This window comes from Globicephala melas, chromosome 3 (genome assembly GCF_963455315.2).
Source record: "Globicephala melas chromosome 3, mGloMel1.2, whole genome shotgun sequence".
In the NCBI taxonomy this organism is placed as follows: domain Eukaryota; kingdom Metazoa; phylum Chordata; class Mammalia; order Artiodactyla; family Delphinidae; genus Globicephala; species Globicephala melas.
In genome coordinates, this window is record NC_083316.1 from 152,009,116 (window position 1) to 152,028,244 (window position 19,129).

General features: G+C 47.3%; 2 protein-coding genes and 1 pseudogene across 2 annotated transcripts; 1 reads left to right on the forward strand and 2 right to left on the reverse strand.

Moving 5' to 3' along the window:
* Positions 1-1,348: 1,348 nt before the first annotated feature.
* Positions 1,349-1,762, reverse strand: PFN3 (profilin 3). The gene has a single exon (XM_060295565.1). It carries the CDS (start codon positions 1,760-1,762, stop codon positions 1,349-1,351), a length of 414 nt encoding a protein of 137 aa, XP_060151548.1.
* Positions 1,763-2,603: 841 nt separating this feature from the next.
* LOC115847218 (mediator of RNA polymerase II transcription subunit 28 pseudogene) lies at positions 2,604-3,156 on the forward strand (annotated as a pseudogene).
* A 2,449-nt stretch (positions 3,157-5,605) lies between these two features.
* F12 (coagulation factor XII) lies at positions 5,606-18,889 on the reverse strand. Its single transcript, XM_060295534.1, is given in 18 exon segments — positions 5,606-5,909; positions 6,001-6,051; positions 6,053-6,150; positions 6,714-6,863; positions 6,959-6,983; positions 6,985-7,096; positions 7,359-7,590; positions 7,688-7,917; positions 8,003-8,174; positions 8,321-8,425; positions 8,588-8,719; positions 8,859-8,969; positions 9,253-9,286; positions 9,289-9,325; positions 10,018-10,135; positions 18,195-18,218; positions 18,433-18,466; positions 18,833-18,889. Coding segments are annotated over 18 exon segments (1,890 nt in total). The 3' UTR covers positions 5,606-5,741.
* Between the last annotated feature and the right edge of the window lie 240 nt (positions 18,890-19,129).

Genomic DNA, 19,129 nt, shown 5'->3' on the forward strand with positions numbered 1-19,129 from the left:
CTGGGCTGGGTGGGAGTAAGGGTGAGTCTGAGTTCATGACCTACAGCTGTTTGCTCGCGCACAGATGTGGGAGCCTGAGTCGCTGGCTGAATTCTCGCCCCCTCCCTGCCACCTTCCTTCCTCCATGATATCATTCTCCTCATCCTCACCCAGGTTTTCTGTATCATTGTTACAACCCTCTTCCCCAACACTGTTTGATTTAAAAAAAAAAAAAGAAATGAAATTCTCATTGTGCACTTGGAAGTCTGCTTGCTCTCCATCTAGGGGGGAGGAGAGACCATGGTTTGGGGTTCAGCAGTACTATCTCCCCTCCCAAAGAGAGCCTGTTGTGCCCTATCTGCCTCTTGCTCACCCACCTCATTGCCTCCCTCCCTCCCTCTCTCTGGGATAAAAATCAGTTCTCCAGAAAACAAGTGATAAATGGGGGCCTGTCAGGGCCACTCGGGGAAGGAGAGGCAGGGTGGAGATGGGCAAGAGAGGTCATGCCCTGGACCCCAGTGCACAGGGCGCAGAAACTAGCCACTCTCCCTCCCACCTTTATCCTCTACTTTTGGGCAATAAACCAGCCTTCATTTAAACCCACCCAAGTTTTTCAATTCCTCCTCCTCCATAGGGCCCCCTGAGCTGAGGCCTGCAGAGGGAGGGTCAAGGGGTGGGGGGGGTGCTAAAGTTCCTCCCTCTAGTCCAGGGACATATCCAGGGCCTTTGGACCCCAAGGAGGCAGGAACGCTGTGGGGCCCCAGACCTAGTTGTGATGGTCTGCAACATGTGCCTCCCCACCCCCACCTCTGTCCCCTATGAAGTATGTGCAGGGAGATGCAAGGGCCTGCAAGCCCTAGAGCTGCTCTCCAGGCTACCAGCCCCACCATCACCCACTCACAACCCTCACTAGTGCTTCCTCTTGCCATGTGGAGGGGGTGAGAAGTATCCTGGCCTCCAACTTAGTGAGTGTTGTGGGAGGGTGGGGATGGGACTTCCTTTGCAGTATGTCCCACACAGATCTGTGGAAAGTTTTGTGGGAGAGGATGCTCAGGCCTGAGTTAGAGGGTTTGAGAACTCCCTCCTCGGGTTGGCCGTCCTTAGGACCCTGAGAAGGGACCAAGGCCCTTGGACTCTGGCCTAGGGAGTTAGGCCACAGGCAGGGCACCCATGGGAGGGCCTGATGTAGGGCTCAGGAGGCTGGGAAGCCTCTGGACTCATAATACCAACCTCACCAGATACCCTTTCTGCAAGGATCTTCTAGTAAAGTACTTTCCGCATCTGCAACCCTCCCCGTCCCCCTCACGACCGGAGGGTGAGTCTGCCATGCCCAGGTCAGACTTTATTTTGGCGCTGTCTGGCTGTCCTGCTAGGTGCCCTGCGACCGCAGCCCATGGATCAGCTCGTGCATCGTCTTGTTGAGAACGCCCCCATGCACGCCCCGCCGGCCCATGAGCACGAGGAGTGCACGCGGCGTGTGGCCCACGCAGATGGCGCGCCCGTCCTTCCCCTTAGTGCGCGCGTCCAGCACTCCATCGCCCTCGGCCAGCAGGTGGTCTCGGATGACGCAGCAGCGGCGGCCCGCCACACTCAGGCCCGCCTGCAGGAAGGTGCGCCGGTCCGGCCCGGTGAGTACACCCACCTCCTGCGGTGAGATGGCCGCCAGCAGGCCACCGGGCCGCGATGCCCACACGCAGCGATTGTCCGAGTGGCCCACGATGGCCACGTCGTCGATGCGCTGGTCCCGCAGCACCGCACTGATGTAGCCTTTCCAGTCGCCCATTCCAGCTCAGAGTGCGTCCCTCGCCTCTCACTTTCGAGGGTTGTCCTGCTGCGCCGCGCACCTGGAACGCCCGGGGCACTATGACGTATTGGGGGGGGGCGGGGTTGTGACGTAGAGATGGCTGCAAGGTCACAGAACGGATACCTACGCTGGAGAATGGGGTGCGGGTGGGGCGGTGTTCATATCTTACACCTGATGAAGTTCTAACGTTAGTAGATAATGGCAGTTATTTCTAGATGGTAAGATACAGGTGATTTTCATTTCTTCGTACTTTTATCCTATATTTTTCAAATTTTCTACAATAAAAGTGTGATAAGCAGAAAAAAAAAATAAAGTTAGCCTGAAGGAGGGAATCGCACGAGTCAAAATAACTCTCAAAACAAACAAGCGAACACTTAAATGGCCCATCAAGCACAGCACACGAGTTTAAGAATAAAAAGAAAGGTGCCATGTCTAAACTGCCTGACCTCTCAGCCTGATAACCATTCAACTCCCAGAATGTGGTTCTCAAACATTAGGAGTATCAGAATCTCCTGGAAAGCTGATAAACAGATTGCTGGGCCCCAAGTCAGAGTTTCTCATTCTGCAGTATGGGATGCAGCCAGAGAATATGCATTTCTAACAAGTTCCCTGGCGATGCTGCTGCTGGTCCAGGAACCACACTTTGAGACCCACTGCCCTAGTGACAGTTGGGGCAGGGGTGAGGGTCTTCCACGCCATCAGTCTTAAGGGTCCACACCACTGATTTAATGTTAAGTACTTCTAACCATGGTTCTCAACCTCCGCTGCAGATAGAATCACCTGGGGAGGTTTTAAAACAAATGGCTAGGCCATTTTAGAAATGGCGGCTCCGCTGGGAGGCATGTTCTCCGGACAGCCACATGGACCCCCGCCACCCCCGCCGGGGTTATTGGGCTAGGCTTCGCTTCTTCAGGCCATACCCGGCATTCTGAGAACTTCTAACAGTACCTTGGTGGACGAGTCGGAGTCATTGTTCGAGGCCTGCTTTGCTTCTCTGGTGAGTCAGGATTATGTCAATGGTACAGATCAGGAAGAAATTCGAACTGGTGTTGATCAGTGTATCCAGAAATTTCTAGATATTGTGAGACAGACAGAATGTTTTTTCCTCCAAAAAAGATTGCAGTTATCTGTCCAGAAACCAGAGCAAGTTATCAAAGAGGATGTCTCGGAACTGAGGAACGAATTACAGCGGAAGGGTGCTCTGGTCCAGAAGCACTTAACAAAACTGAGACATTGGCAGCAGGTGCTGGAGGACATCAACAGGCAGCACAAAAAGCCAGCCAACATCCCTCAGGGTTCCCTGGCCTACCTCAAGCAGGCATCTGCAAATACCCTTTCACCGATGAAGCAAACCTGAGGAAAAGCCACCTGAACATGAGCTGGTGGCTGAGTCAGCCAACACAGTTTTGTCAAACATCACTTCTTGTAGACATGCCATTTTGGGAGAACTCTTTGCCAGAGAATATGATTTTAGTTTTGTGCTCTCATCTAAAATTTCCCCCCTATTTTTATAAGTGTTATTTCTGGAGTACTTTATAAAATGCTTATTGCTTTGGTAAACCAAGTATATTGTCTTTAGCAAAGTTTAAGACTGTTAGTGTGATGCCATTTACAGATTCCTTTTTATGTTTTTGGTTTTTGCTGCTTGTTATTATTTTTATTTTTGAATGAGTGTTAATCTCTCTGTTTCCAATTTTACATTACTTTGTATGATCTGAGGGGAAAAGCTTGTATGATCTGATCTGCATATCAAAGGATGAGGATTTCGGTTGTAGGCCTTTTATGATAATTTACCCATCAGTGGCAGTATATAAAAATATGTAAATTTGCTGTTTTTCAAGACTTTGAACTACCTCAAGAAGAGGAGTCTAATGCAACAGTGTAACACTTCCAGAACCTCAGAATAAGGATATTTTGTAAATAGGTTGGAAGAGGATTATAATATCGTAGGTTAGCGTAGTAACTTATTGTACTGCAGTAACCTAGTGCTATAGGAATCCAGTAGTATCCTTAAGTTAATGTTGACTTTTATTTGGGGTAAGTTTATATTTTGTGTAGTGTTTATTTACTTTTGGGGGTGGTAGGAGCAGTGATATGCTAGTGATATTCGTTTCCTCAATAATCAGTTTAAGTAACAGAGCGGACCCTGATCTCAATAGGGGCATAGGTGAAGTATGAGGGTTAAAGTTTGCTGTAATCATCTCTGAGTTTTGAGTTTTGTTTGTTTGTTCTGCTATTTGGAGCAGATTTTTCCATTAATGAATTTCTTGCTAATGGGTGGTGTTGATTCCAAGGGACTGGGGCCTCGAGGTGGGAGGCTGGCTGCAGGGTGCATGGGAGACCCGGTGTTTGGGAAGATATTTTACCCTCTGCCAGCCGCAGAGGCCACCTCAGATTCTCTGTTGAACCGCTGTTGAGAAATACAAACCAGCATTGTGCCTGGTCTCCTTGGATGAGGCTTTCCTTTCTCTGTTGTTCACATTCCCTCATTAGATTACACCCCTTCTCTCTCACCAAGTGCTGCACTGTCTCTTGAACAGGCAGTAATTCTGTGACTCGGTGTCTTGGCTCGCTTTTTCTCCAGCCTTGAAGGCCCTGTCCCACCCACCTTGACATCCACTCAAGTTCCCCTCTGGCCTGGACGCCACCTGGTCTCTGCAGCCTCCAAAGGCCCTCTCCGTCGTATCCACAGGACACAGGACTTCTTGTCTCTTCTGCCAGCCTTGCTTGATTCTCCCTCTGGAGTTAGTAATCTGTCTCCTTGTTCCTCATGAGAAGTAGGCATTATTCCGCTCTGAATATGCAGGGACCGTTTATTATCTTTTATATATAATAACTTAGTACTTATTTTTGTTTGTGTATGTGTGTGTATGGTACACAGCCGGAGGCAACGAATTCTCTCATTCGGAGTATATAGTTAAACAAAGCTTTTTTTTTTTTTTTTTTTTTTGCGGTATGTGGGCCTCTAGCTGTTGTGGCCTCTCCCGGTGCGGAGCACAGGCTCCAGACGTGCAGGCTCAGCAGCCATGGCTCACGGGCCCAGCTGCTCCGCGGCATGTGGGATCTTCCCGGACCAGGGCATGAACCCTGGCATCGGCAGGTGGACTCTCAACCACTGCGCCACCAGGGAAGCCCTAAACAAAGCTTTTAAAAGTTGTTTTTAATCACATTATCTGATTTCAAGGTTGTTAACCTGGTCATCTCATGCCAATTAGAAGCTCTGATTGGCAGCTTTAGATTTCTTGATTAAAAACCTAACTAAATTGATTACATTTTAGCATTCTTTCAGTAATGAAAGAGGTTCTTAGTGAAAAGTTCAGGAACTATTCTATTTGGTGCTTAGTAGAAATATTTTGAATTAATGTGTGTACCAGTTATTGTCATTTCTTTATTAACTTCAAAAGTTTTCTGCCAAATAAACATTTCACTTTTTTCTGTTTGTAAAAAAACAAAACAAAACAAATGGCTACCCACCCACCCCCCTTCCCTAGAAATATTGATTTAATTGGCCTGAGGTGGATGTTGGGCATAGGTTCCAAAAGCTCCCCATGGTGATTCCAATGTACAGTCGAGGTTGAGAACTCCTGTTCTATAAACTTAAAATATGAGTTTCATACATGTGGAGTCACCTTGCACAGGTTTGGTACACAGTGTGGCTTAGTAAATGTCAGCTGGACATGAATCTAAACCTTGCATCAGATCTCAATAGATTCTGTTCTCTGAAGGGGTGTGGAGAAGTTGAGCACCGGTATACTATCTTGGCATTTCCCGACGGGACACCTGAAGAGCTGTGCCTTTCAAGCATCTTCAAAAGCACTTTACTGATTTCTATGCCATGCCTGGAGCCGGGCTGGCAGCGCTGGGGGGAATGGAACACATTCCTTGCTATCCATGATCAAGCCTCAGCCACACTTCCATTCCAGAATTGCCCAGGAGGGAAAGACGAGTCCCGGGGCGGTCAGGAAGCGGTGTGCTCCCGGATCCAGGCTAGGTAGTTGGCCACGTCGGTGTATACACCTGGCATGTGGTGGTCGCCGCAACCTGAACCCCAGCTGACGATGCCTCGCAGGATGAGCTGGCGCTCTGCGGTCTCATCCTCACACACCAGAGGGCCCCTGGAGTTACCCTGGGTCGGGGACACGCGGCTCAGCGCCCTTGGCTTGAGGTCTGCACTTGACCGGGTTGGAGGAGGGCACCAAGTGGATCCAAGGGCTCACCTGGCACGCGTCAGTGCCACCCTCGAGGAAGCCAGCGCAGAGCATGCCGGGGGATGAAGGCGGCTCCGTGCACGTCGGGGGCGGAGCAACGCTCCGGATGGATGAGCGGCACCTGAGTCTACTGCAGGAAGCTGGAGTATTACCCTGGCCCTGCGAACCGAGAGCGCCTTCCTCACACCCCTCCCAACTCCTCTCCGCCCAAGCCATGGACCTGGCTGCGCCAGGCTCTTCCAAACCCGCTAATCTCCTGCCTCCCTCGCAACAAGCCCGAGAGAGAGTGAGTTGCCTTTAACACTATTTCATAGACGAGAAAACTGAGGCCAGAGAGGAGCGGTTATGTGAATGAACCAGGAGGAAGCAGGACTGCTTCGGAACCCCACCCCAACTTCCCATCCAGTGTCTCAAAACCTTGGTCCCCATCCAGCCCACCTACTGCTCCAGCGCGGGCCAGCGTCCTAGTAGCCCTTGCAGCCCTGTGCCCAGAGGGAATCAAGAGAAAGTGCGATTCTCCCGATACGCCTCAGATTTGGGGACGCCCCCCAACAGTGAATACCAAGCTCTTGGAGAAGCAGACTGCAGAGACAAGGGCCCTGCACGTCCTCACAACCCACCAGGTCGGCCCCACCTGTCCCTGGCGGTACCAAACCTGCGGCCTTCTCTTGCCTACACCGGTGGCCAGAGGTTTCCCTCCCACCCCTAGCGGTTCTGCCTACCTTCTAACTGGTGACCCCAGCCGGCCACTTCGCAGAGCGCGGCTTCAGATTCGGCCGGGAGGGCGGCGCTACTTGGCAGGCACACTGGCTGAACGAAAGGCGACGGGTGCGCGCAGCAGCCTTCAGCGCTCTCCTGCAGGCGCACCAGAGCTAACCCAAGCGGGGAGGAGCATGAGACCGGGACGCTAGGACTTCGAGCCCCGCCCACCCTTTCCCCTGATCCCCGCTGGGGCGCCCCCACGCACCCAGGTCGTGCTGGTAGGTGATAACGCGAGAAGGCCTCGTGCAGGGGGTAGGCACGCACGGCCAGCGTCTGGCACTGCTCATAGCTCTGGTTATGGCGGTCCTGGCCGAGCACCACTGTCAGCTCCTCTGGCGCAGGTCTGGGGGCAGGGTCGGGAAAAGGAAGCGTGCTCAGAGCCGGCCACAGGCATCCTGCGGGACCCTCCTCTTTCCGAGCCCCTTCTTGGGTTTCAGCTTCCTCCTGGGGAGCTCTGAAAGGGAGAAGGGGGAAAGGTGGGCGGGGACGCGTAGAGGTAGGGGACGCGTAGAGGTAGGGCACGTGTTCAGGTGTCGCGCGGAAGCTGGGCACAGGAGAGAGGAGCTAGGGATCCAGGGCCGGGAGCTGAGCGCTCAGGCACTCGCCGGTTCTGCAGGCAGTGAGCCGCGGTCAGCACTCAACAGGGGGCGATGAGGCTGCCGGTGCAGAAATTTTGGCCCTGTTACAGCGCGGCGATGTAGGGGTGCGCCCCGGGGAGCGCCATCAGTCCCCCGACGACGCGGCTCAGCGAGGACAGCCGTTTGTGGAGCCACCGTCCACAGCCCGCCGGGCCCGCGCTGGGCAGGGGAGTCCGCTGCTCGGGCGGCGAGCACCAGCCTGTGGGAGAAGCCCAGGCTGAGGGCCGGGAGACCCACGATCTTGGAATGTAGCTCGTCCCGTGCTTTCTCTGCTCGGATTCTTAACTTTTCCCAACAACCTGAGGTCAGGGGTCGAAGCGGGGTCTGGGTCGTGGACTGAGGTTTCTGCAAAGCCGAAAGCGAGGGCAAAGGGAAGTACTGGTGCCCAGATGAGATCCGGATCGGAGGAGGGATTTGGGGCGCCGCCGGGGCTGGGGCCTGGCACAGTGCCAGGCGGCAATAATTCGAGCTTAGTCGGTCGCCTCTCCAAACAAAGCACCACGGGCGGGTGTCGTTGTCCTGGTTCCTGCAACCACGGGGTGGGGGTGGTTGAGAAGCCCTAGAGGGCCCTGGGGCGGAAAGAGACGCCCAGCCCTGCCCCACCCGCGCACCGGCAGAAGGCGTGGTCGCCCAGTCTCCCGTTCAGCGCTTGCTCTGCGGTCACATTCCAGTAGGTGGCCTCGGAGGCCCACGGCTGACAGGGTGCACCCCAGAGCTTAGTCCGGGCCACGCCGCGGTAGCTGAGCCCGTAGTCGCGGTCGTCGTAACAGTTCGCCTTGTGGTCTGGGGAGAGAGAAGGTTCCCTACAGCTAGGGTATGGAACGGTCTCCTGCCGCTCTCTCACCCACTTCTCCACTCTCCCTCCTCCCTCTCTGCAAGCCCTTCCCACGTGGGGGCGGGGCTTCTGCTTCCCAGACACCCTAACTCACCCACTTCGCACAAGCGTCCAGCGTAGCCCGTGGGGCAACTGCACAGGCGGTGGCCCTCCGCCTGTAGGCAGCTGCCCCCATTGAGACATGGGTTGGTACGGCAGACTGGGAGAAGGAGCATGTTGAGCCACCCCTAGGCTCAAAGACCCCCGCCCCCCCCTACCCAGAGAGCTCCCTCTTACGCTGGCACACCACCTGACCTCCTGCCAGCCTTTCTTTCCCACCTTCTGCCCTCCTCCCTGGCCAGCTCCCCACCGATCTACTCACCCTGGCTGGCCAGTGGCTTGCACTGGGCATTCGGACCATTGCACTGGCACTTGGCTACACCTGCCAGCTCAAGCCTGTGCCATATTTCATTCTCCTGGAAGAACCAAAGAAGCTGGGGCTCAAAGCACTTCTCTGGGGACAAAGGGGTAGGGTAGTCTCAGGAGAGTGTGGGACCATGCCAAATCTCTGGGAATCCACAGGACCTCTTCAGTAGGCCCGTGGCTGCCCCTGTTCCCCAGCAGCCCCTCCCCTGGCCTCAGCATCTCCTTACCTCTCTGGCCGTGCTTCCCAGTGAAGTGATCTGGACAGATGCAGTGTGGGCCATTTGGCATGTTCACACAGGTCTCTCCTTTCTGGCAGGGTTTGTGTTTGCTGCAGTGATCTGAGAGATGAACACAGGGGGAGAAAGAGTGGGGAGCCTGAATCAAACAAATGGGGCCAAGTCCCTACCCAAACCTGCTTGTCTTTTGACCTTGGCCCTCCAAATTTCCAAGCCTTAGTTTACCCACCTGAAAAATGGGGCTACCCCCTCTTAGAACTTCTCCCTCTGGGAGGGAAGGAGATAGGTGGGCCCAGAGTCCCATATGTTTTAGATCTGATGATACCCAGGAGAGTAGCTAGGGTCGGGGAGAGGGCCCTGTGCCACGCCAAAGGTTGTGTGGCACCTTTCACTTTCTTTGGCTCCAGGCAGTATGCCCACATCGCTGATCCTTCTTGAAGTTGGGGGTGGTAGCACACCTGTAGACAGAGATAAGGCTTAAGACATGGAAGTGACCCAAGTGCCCATCAATGGATGATTGGTTTAAGAAGATGTGGTATATACACAACGGAATATTATTCAGCCATTAAAAAAGAATGAAATATTGCCATTTTCAGTAACATGGTTGGACCTAGGGAATACCATACTAAGTGAAGTAAGTCAGATGGAGAAAGACAAATATTATGTGATAGCATTTATATGTGGAATCTAAACAATAACACAAATGAATCTATATACAAAATAGAAACAGACTTACAGACATAGAAAACAAACTTACAATTACCAAAGGGGAAAACGGGGGTGGGGGTGATAAATTAGGAATATGAGATTAACAGATACACACTACTATACATAAAATAGATAAGCAACAAGGATTTACTGTATAATACAGGGAACTATATTCAATATCTTGTAATAACTTATAATGGAAAATAATCTGAAAAAATATATATACATAACTGAATCATTTTGCTGTACACCTGAAACCAACACAATATTGTAAATCAACTATACTTCAATAAATAAAAAAAAAAGAAAGAAAGAGATGAAGCTTCCTAGCTCTGCCCAAGAGGCTGGGCTGCCCTTCCCTATCACAGCCCCTTCTCTCCAAGCAGGGTTCCTTGGACAGAAGGATGGGCAGAGTCTACCTCCCCCAGACCCCTGCTCCAACCCTTCCAGGGTAGTCTTACCAGGGTCGGGGCCAGGCCAGCCTCTGTGGATAAATTTGTGATACAGCTACCAGTGGTACTGAAAGGGGAAGTGGCAGGGCTCCCCAGTGACAGTGAGAACTGCAGGGGTAACACACTCCTTAATGACTTTCCCCATGCCCCATTGCCCAGGTACCACCCCTCAGAGTCTGGTTGGAAAAAGGATAGACCTTTGAAAAGATCATTGTGCCTTCAAGACCACATCCTGCTTAAGAGTTGGGTTTCTGGAGTCAGTTGGTGGACTCCTGACTCCACCAACTACTAACTGCGTGACTTTAGACAAGTCTGCAGCCTCCAGGCCTAGAAGAGTGCTTGCTACAAAGTAGGCACTTAATAAATACTTGTTGAATGTTGAAGTCACTTGACCACTCTGAGCCTTAGTTTTCTCATCTGTTAAAAATGGCAAAAATCATACATAGTACAGATGAAGGGTTTCAGTTTTGCAAGATGCAAAGAATTCTGGAGATAGATGGTGGTAATGATTGCACAACAATACGAGTGTACTTAATATCACTGAACTGTACACTTAAAAATGGTTGAGACGGGGATTCCCTGGTGGCGCAGTGAATAGGAATCCACCTGCCAATGCCCGGGACACGGGTTCAAGCCCTGGTCCGGGAAGATCCCACATGCCGCAGAGAAGCTAAGCCTGTACGCCACAACTACTCAGCCTGCGCTCTACAGCCCGTGAGCCACAACTACTGAAGCACGCATGCCTAGAGCCCATGCTCTGCAACAAGAGAAGCCACCGCAATGAGAAGCCTGCGCACCGCAATGAAGAGTAGCCCCCACTCGCGGCAACTAGTGATAAACCCCGCGCGCAGCAACAAAGACCCAACTCCGACAAAAATAAATAAATAAATTTATTTATTTATTTAAAAACCCAGCATGTCAGTATGGTCCTATTTTTGTAAAAATATGTTTACATATGCATAAAAAGTAAATCTAGAAAGAAATCTCCAAAATTTGTAACAGTGGTTTTTGGAAGATAGTGGATTATGGGTGACTTTTCCTTCTTTTCTATTTCCGTAATTTATAAAGTTTTTACAATAAAAATATTGCTATTGTAATTTTTAAAAATAGTACAATTGAGCCTCATTCAGATTCTGTATTTGCTTATCTGCACTTCTTGCTAAAATTTATCTGTAACCCCAAACCAATACTCAAGGGGCTTTCACTGTCATTTGTGGACATGCACAGAGCGGTGAAAAATTTGAGTCACCTGAAGTGCACATTCCCAGCTGAGGTCAAACAAGGTGATGCTCTGCATCTTGTTTCAACTCCTACTGTAAACAAGTGTCTTTTTTTTTTTAATTTTATTTATTTTTTTATACAGCAGGTTCTCATAACTCATCCATTTTATACATATTAGTGTATATATGTCAATCCCAATCCCCCAATGCATCACACCACACCACCCCTGCCACTTTCCCCCCTTGTTGTCCATACGTTTGTTCTCTACATCTGTGTCTCAATTTCTGCCCTGCAAACTGGTTCATCTGTACCATTTTTCTAGGTTCCATATATGCATTAATATATGATATTTGTTTTTCTCTTTCTGACTTACTTCACTCTGTATGACAGACTCTAGATCCATCCACGTCTCAACAAATGACCCAATTTCATTCCTTTTTTATGGCTGAGTAATATTCCATTGTTTATATGTACCACATCATTATCCATTCGTCTGTCGATGGGCATTTACATTGCTTCCATGTCCTGGCTATTGTAAATAGTGCTGCAATGAACATTGGGGTGCATATGTCTTTTTGAATTATGGTTTCCTCTGGGTATATGCCCAGTAGTGGGATTGCTGGGTCATATGGTAATTCTATTTTTAGTTTGTTAAGGAAACTCCATACTGTTCTCCATAGTGGCTGTATCAATTTACATTCCCATCAACAGTGCCAAGAGGGTTCCCTTTTCTCCACACCCTCTCCAGCATTTGTTGTTTGTAGATTTTCTGATGATGCCCATTCTAACTGGTGTGAGGTGATACCTCACTGTAGTTTTGATTTGCATTTCTCTAATAATTAGTGATGTTGAGCAGCTTTTCATGTGCTTCTTGGCCATCTGTATGTCTTCTTTGGAGAGATGTCTATTTAGGTCTTCTGCCCATTTTTGGATTGGGTTGTTTGTTTTTTTAATATTGAGCTCCATGAGCTGTCTATATATTTTGGATATATTTGGAGATCCTTTGTCCGTTGATTCGTTTGCAAATATTTTCTCCCATTCTGAGGGTTGTATTTTCATCTTGTTTGTAGTTTCCTTTGCTGTGCAAAAGCTTTTAAGTTTCATTATGTCCCATTTGTTTATTTTTGTTTTTATTTCCATTACTCTAGGAGGTGGATCAAAAAAGATCTTGCTGAGATTTATGTCAAAGAGTGTTCTTCCTATGTTTTCCTCTAAGAGTTTTATAGTGTCCAGTCTTACATTTAGGTCTCTAATCCATTTTGAGTTTATTTTTGTGATGGTGTTAGGTAATGTTCTAATTTCATTCTTTTACATGTAGCTGTCCAGTTTTCCCAGCACCACTTACTGAAGAGACTGTCTTTTCTCCATTGTATATCCTTGCCTCCATTGTCAAATATACGGTGACCATATGTCCGTGGGTTTATCTCTGGGCTTTCTATCCTGTTCCATTGATCTATATTTCTGTTCTTGTGCCAGTACCATATTGTCTTGATTACTGTAGCTTTGTAGTATAGTCTGAAGTCAGGGAGGCTGATTCCTCCAGCTCCGTTTTTTTCCCCTCAAGACTGCTTTGGCTATTCGGGGTCTTTTTTGTCTCCAAACAAATTTTAAGATTTTTTTGTTCTAGTTCTGTAAAAAAATGTCATTGGTAATTTGATAGAGATTGCATCGAATCTGTAGATTGCTTTGGGTAGTATAGTCATTTTCACAATATTGATTCTTCCAATGCAAGAACATGGTGTATCTCTCCATCTGTTTGTATCATCTTTAATTTCTTTCATCAGTTTCTTATAGTTTTCTGCATACAGGTCTTTTGTCTCCCTAGGTAGGTTTATTCCTAGGTATTTTATGCTTTTTGTTGCAATGGTAAATGGAAGTGTTTCCTTAATTTCTCTTTCAGATTTTTCATCATTAGTGTATAGGAATGCAAGAGATTTCTGTGCCTTAATTTTATATCCTGCAACTTTATCAAATTCATTGATTAGCTCTAGTAGTTTTCTGGTGGCATCTTTAGGATTCTCTATGTATAGTATCACGTCATCTGCAAATAGTGACAGTTTTACTTCTTCTTTTCCAATTTGTATTCCTTTTATTTCTTTTTCTTCTCTGACTGATGTGGCTAGGACTTCCAAAACTATGTTGTAATAGTGGTGAGAGTAGACATCCTTGCCCTTGCTTGTTCCTGATCTTTCAGTTTTTCACCATTGAGAATGATGTGTGCTGTGGGTTTGTCGTATATGGCCTTATTATGTTGAGGTAGGTTCCCTCTATGTGCACTTTCTGGAGAGTTTTTATCATAAATGGGTGTTGAATTTTGTCAAAAGCTTTTTCTGCATCTATTGAGATGATCATATGGTTTTTCTTCTTCAGTTTGTTAATATGGTGTATCACATTGATTGACTTGTGTATATTGAAGAATCCTTGCATCCCTGGGATAAATCCCACTTGATCATGGTGTATGATCCTTTTAATGTGTTGTTGGATTCTGTTTGCTAGTATTTTGTTGAGGATTTTTGCATCTATATTCATGAGTGATATTGGTCTGTAATTTTCTTTTCTTGTAGTGTCTTTGTCTGGTTTTGGTATGAGGGTGATGGTGGCCTCATAGAATGAGTTTGGGAGTGTTCCTTTCTCTGCAATTGTTTGGAAGAGTTTGAGAAGGATGGGTGTTAGCTCTTCTCTAAATGTTTGATAGAATTCACCTGTGAAGCCATCTGGTCCTGGACTTTTGTTTGCTGGAAGATTTTTAATCACAGTTTCAATTTCATTATTTGTGATTAGTCTGTTCATATTTTCTAGTTCTTCCTGCTTCAGTCTTGAAAGGCTATACCTTTCTAAGAATTTGTCCATTTCTTCCAGGTTGTCCATTTTATTGGCATAGAGTTGCTTTTATTGGCATAGTAGTCTCTTAGGATGCTTTGTATTTCTGCGGTGTTTGTTGTAACTTCTTTTCATTTCTAATTTTACTGATTTCAGTCTTCTGCTTGTTTTTCTTGATGACTCTGGCTAATGGTTTATCAATTTTGTTTATCTTCTCAAAAAACCAGCTTTTAGTTTTATTGATCTTTGCTATTGTTTTCTTTGTTTCTATTTCATTAATTTTTGCTCTGATCTTTATGATTTCTTTCCTTCTACTAACTTTAGGTTTTGTTTGTTCTTCTTTCTCTAGTTCCTTTAGGTGTAAGGTTAGATTGTTTATTTGAGATGTCTGTTGTTTCTTAAGGTAGGATTGTATTGCTATAAACTTCCCTCTTAGAACTGCTTTTGCTGCATCCCGTAGGTTTTGGATCATCGTGTTTTCATTGTCATTTGTCTCTAGGTATTTTTTGATTTCCTCTTAGATTTCTTCAGTGATCTCTTGGTTATTTAGTAACGTACTGTTTAGCCTCCATGTGTTTGTGTTTTTTACATTTTTTTCCCTGTAATTGATTTCTAATTTCATAGCGTCGTGGTCAGAAAAGATGCTTGATATGATTTCAATTTTCTGAAATTTACTGAGGCTTGATTTGTGACCCAAGATGTGATCTATCCTGGAGAATGTTCTGTGCACACTTGAGAAGAAAGTGTAATCTGCTGTTTTTGGATGGAATGTCCTATAAATATCAAGTAAATCTCTCTGGTCTATTGTGTCACTTAAAGCTTGTGTTTCCTTATTAATTTGCCGTTTGGATGATCTGTCCACTGGTATAAGTGAGGTGTTAAAGTCCCCCACTATTGTTGTGTTACTGTTGATTTCCTCTTTTATAGCTGTTAGCAGTTGCCTTATGTATTGAGGTGCTCCTATGTTGGGTGCATATATATTCATAATTGTTATATCTTCTTCTTGGATTGATCCCTTGATCATTATGTCGTTTCCTTCCTTGTCTCTTGTACCATTCTTTATTTTAACGTCTATTTTATCTGATATGAGTATTGCTACTCCAGATTTTTTTTGATTTCCATTTGCATGGAATATCTTTTTCCATACCCTCACTTTCAGTCTGTATGTGTCCCTAGGTCTGACGTGGGTCTCTTGTAGACAGCATATATATGGGTCTTGTTTTTGTATCCATTCAGCAATCCTGTGTCTTTTGGTTGGAGCATTTAATCCATTCACGTTTAAGGTAATTATTGATATGTATGTTCCTATTACCACTTTCTTCATTGTCTGGGGTTTGTTTTTGTAGGTCCTTTTCTTCTCTTGTGTTTCCCACTTAGAGAAGTTCCTTTAGCATTTGTTGTAGAGCTGGTTTTGTGGTGCTGAATTCTCTTAGCTTTTGCTTGTCTGTAAAGCTTTTGATTTCTCCAACGAATCTGAATGAGATCCTTGCCAGGTAGAGTAATCATGGTTGTAGGTTCTTCCCTTTCATCACTTTAAATATGTCATGCCACTGCCTTCTGGCTTGTAGAGTTTCTGCTGAGAAATCAGCTGTTAACTTTATGGGAGTTCCCTTGTATGTTATTTGTCGTTTTTCCCTTGCTGCTTTCAATAACTTTTCTTTGTCTTTAATTTTTGCCAAGTTGATTACTATGTGTCTCAGTGTGTTTCTCCTTGGGTTTATCCTGTATGGGACTCTCTGCCCTCCCTGGACTTGGGTGGCTATTTCCTTTCCCATGTTAGGGAATTTTTTGACTATAATCTCTTCAAATATTTTCTTGGGTCCTTTCTCTCTCTCTTCTCCTTCTGGGACCCCTATAAAGTGAATGTTGTTGCGTTTAATGTTGTCCCAGAGGTCTCTTAGGCTGTCTTCATTTCTTGTCATTCTTTTTCTTTATTCTGTTCCGCAGCAGTGAATTCCACCATTCTGTCTTCCAGGTAACTTATTTGTTCTTCTACCTCACTTATTCTGGTATTGATTCCTTCTAGTGTATTTTTCATTTCAGTTATTATATTGTTCATCTCTGTTTGTTCTTTAATTCTTCTAGATCTTTGTTAAACATTTCTTGCATCTTCTCAATCTTTGCCTCTATTCTTTTTCCGAGGTCCTGGATCATCTTCACTATCATTATCCTGAATTCTTTTTCTGGAAGGTTACCTATCTCCACTTCACTTAGTTGTTTTTCTGGGGGTTTATCTTGTTCCTTCATCTGGTACATAGCCCTCTGCCTTTTCATCTTATCTATCTTTCTCTGAATGTGGTTTTTGTTCCACAGGCTGCAGGACTGTAGTTCTTCTTACTTCTCAAGAAGTGTACTTTTCATGCTCTATTTAGTGCCATGTTTTTCAAATTTTGTGCTTTTTTTTTTTTTTTTTTGTGGTACGCGGGCCTCTCACTGTTGTGGCTTCTCCCATTGTGGAGCACAGGGCGCGTATGCGCAGGCTCAGCAGCCATGGCTCACGGGCCCAGCCGCTCCATGGCATGTGGGATCTTCCTGGACCGGGGCACGAACCCATGTCCCCTGCATCGGCAGGCGGACTCTCAACCACTGCGCCACCAGGGAAGCCCTCAAATTTTGTGCTTTTGATACCTGATTTTGCTGTTGAAAATGGCCCCCAAATAGAGTGCTGAAGTGCTGTCCAGTGTTCCGAAGTGCAAAAGGGCTGTGATGTACATTATGTAGAACACTTGTGGGTTAGATAAGCTTCGTCCAGGCATGAGCTATAGTGCTGCTGGCCATGAATTCAATATCAATGAATCAACAATATATATTAAGTAAGGTGTCTTTAAACAGAATCACACATAAAACAAGGTTATATGTTGATGAAAATGTTGTGACCAGAGCTAACAGAAACCTAACCCTATATTTCCTCTAGGAGCAATGGTTCAGTTTTTGCTAATTCAGTGTTCATGGTGACTTTATAGAACATGACTACCACGAATAATGAGAATTGACTCTATTTCAGAGGAGTGTTGTGAAACTTAAATGAGATTGTGTCTATAAAACACTTACACAGAGTCTGGCACATAGTACATTAGCTGCTATTTTGTTATTAGAGGCCCAATGACGCTTGTGCTGAGGGCCAAATCAGGGACAGGACATTAAAGGAAGAGAGAGGGGTCTGAGACGGACCTTTAAGATGCAAATGGAATGGACACGGAAGAGTAGAACCCTAAGTAGGTGATTAGGCAAGGGCAGAGCAGCTAGGTTGAGTCAGGCTAGAGGGAGGAGAGCAGTTTGGCTAGGTGTGGAGTGCTGAGGAGAGGAGGTGAGGTACTCAGGATTGCCTCAGTGTCATGCTAAGGGGCTGGGCCTGATCCCATCAGGGCAGGCTTGCCAGGGCAGGCTCAATCTAGTTTACAATTCTAGGTAAATATTTAGTGCCTGGAAGAATACGGGAAATGAGGAGTTATGGCAGGGGGAAGATGGCAGATATCTACCATCTAAAAGGGAGCTTGATAACAAAAGCCAATATATTTTAAGCATTTACCATGTACCAAACTGTGGGCTGAGCGCCTCACTGGGATTAATGACTCATTTCCCCTTCTCCACAACCCTAAGAGTTTTACCATTACCAGCCTCGTTTTACAGGTGGGGATTTAAGCTTGGAGAAGTCAAGTCATTGGTGCAGAGCCATCCAGCACGTAAGTGATGAAGCTGGGATTCAGAGGAATTTGGGCTCCAGAGCCCTGCTCTTGATCCTTCCTTGTCCGCCAAGGGCCCTGGCCTCTGTGTGGCATGACTGATACCTGCGAGATGTATTGAGGAGAGGAAAGGAAGGGGGAGGCTGGGGAAACCGAGGAAGACTGGCAGGTACTGGACCAGACACTCAGATACAGCCCTAGCCTTGCCCTCAAGGAGCACATAGTTCACTATCACTCTGGATCCCCGGCACCCATGCGCACAAGACCTGGCATATAGTAGGCTCTCAGGTCTGAATGCCAGCCAGACAACTCTGGGGATAAGAGTGAAGAGTGCCCAGGATCCTTCCCCTCACCCCAAGGGCCAGAGACTAACAATCTGCACACTCCCTGCCATACTCATCCCTGTTCAAGGGTCTCTCAGGAGGTGGATCCAGGCTACTTACCCACTGTGCGCTCACTCTCTATGAACTTAGAGAGTTCATAGAGAGTGGCTTTCCAAGGTGGAGATCTGGGCTTGGAAGTCAAACACAATCATTTCTGCTGTATTCTATTGGACACACAGAACAGCTCTGAATCAGTTTTAGAAGAGACTATTCAAGGTCATGAATCCCAGGAGGTGAGGATCAATGGGGACCATCTAGGAGGTTGCCTCCTACAGCATTCCTCCATCCTTCCTTCCCTGTTTGCTCTGCATGGGGGCTTTCCAAGGTGGAGTCTATGGGAGAGAGAAGAAAGCCGGGAATTTTCCCAGAAAGTCGTTGCCTGCCCCGATCCCATGCTAGTCCCCAGCTTCCTTTCACAGTCCAGAAATGCAGAGATTTCCTCAGAAGGCCTGGACCCCTCCTTCCTCCTCTCATTGTCTCCTCAAGGTCCCCCTCCCCCAGTAATGCAGGCCATGTCCTCATATCCACCAGCACTGTCTGTCTTTCTCTCCTCTACTTTGGCCTTATAGGCTTGCCTAGTCTTTCCAAACAGGCCTTCCAATCACCTAGACTAAAAGGTCATGGGCAGAGGCCAAGGCTGTGATAGGGACCCCCCAGGGCCATCCCAGTACAACCCTCCTGGTTCCCACAGCCTTCACCAAAACTGCTGACTCCAGGCTCACCAGCAGGACCCCCAGGAGCAGCAGAGCCCTCATGGGGTCTGTCTGTTGGTCCAACCACTTGTCCAGGAGTCCAGATCAATAGAACTGGTCGGGCTTCCCAGGTGGCGCAGTGGTTGAGAATCCGCCTGCCATTGCAGAGGACACGGGTTCAAGCCCTGATCCAGGAAGATCCCACATGCTGCGGAGCAACTAAGCCTGTGCGCCACAACTACTGAGCCTGAGCTCTAGAGCCTGTGAGCCACAACTACTGGAGCCCACATGCCACAACTACTG

What these genes read in the sequence shown, in the direction of transcription:
- PFN3 (XM_060295565.1), bottom strand. Translation starts at nt 1,762, where the DNA reads ATGGGCGACTGGAAAGGCTACATCAGTGCGGTGCTGCGGGACCAGCGC.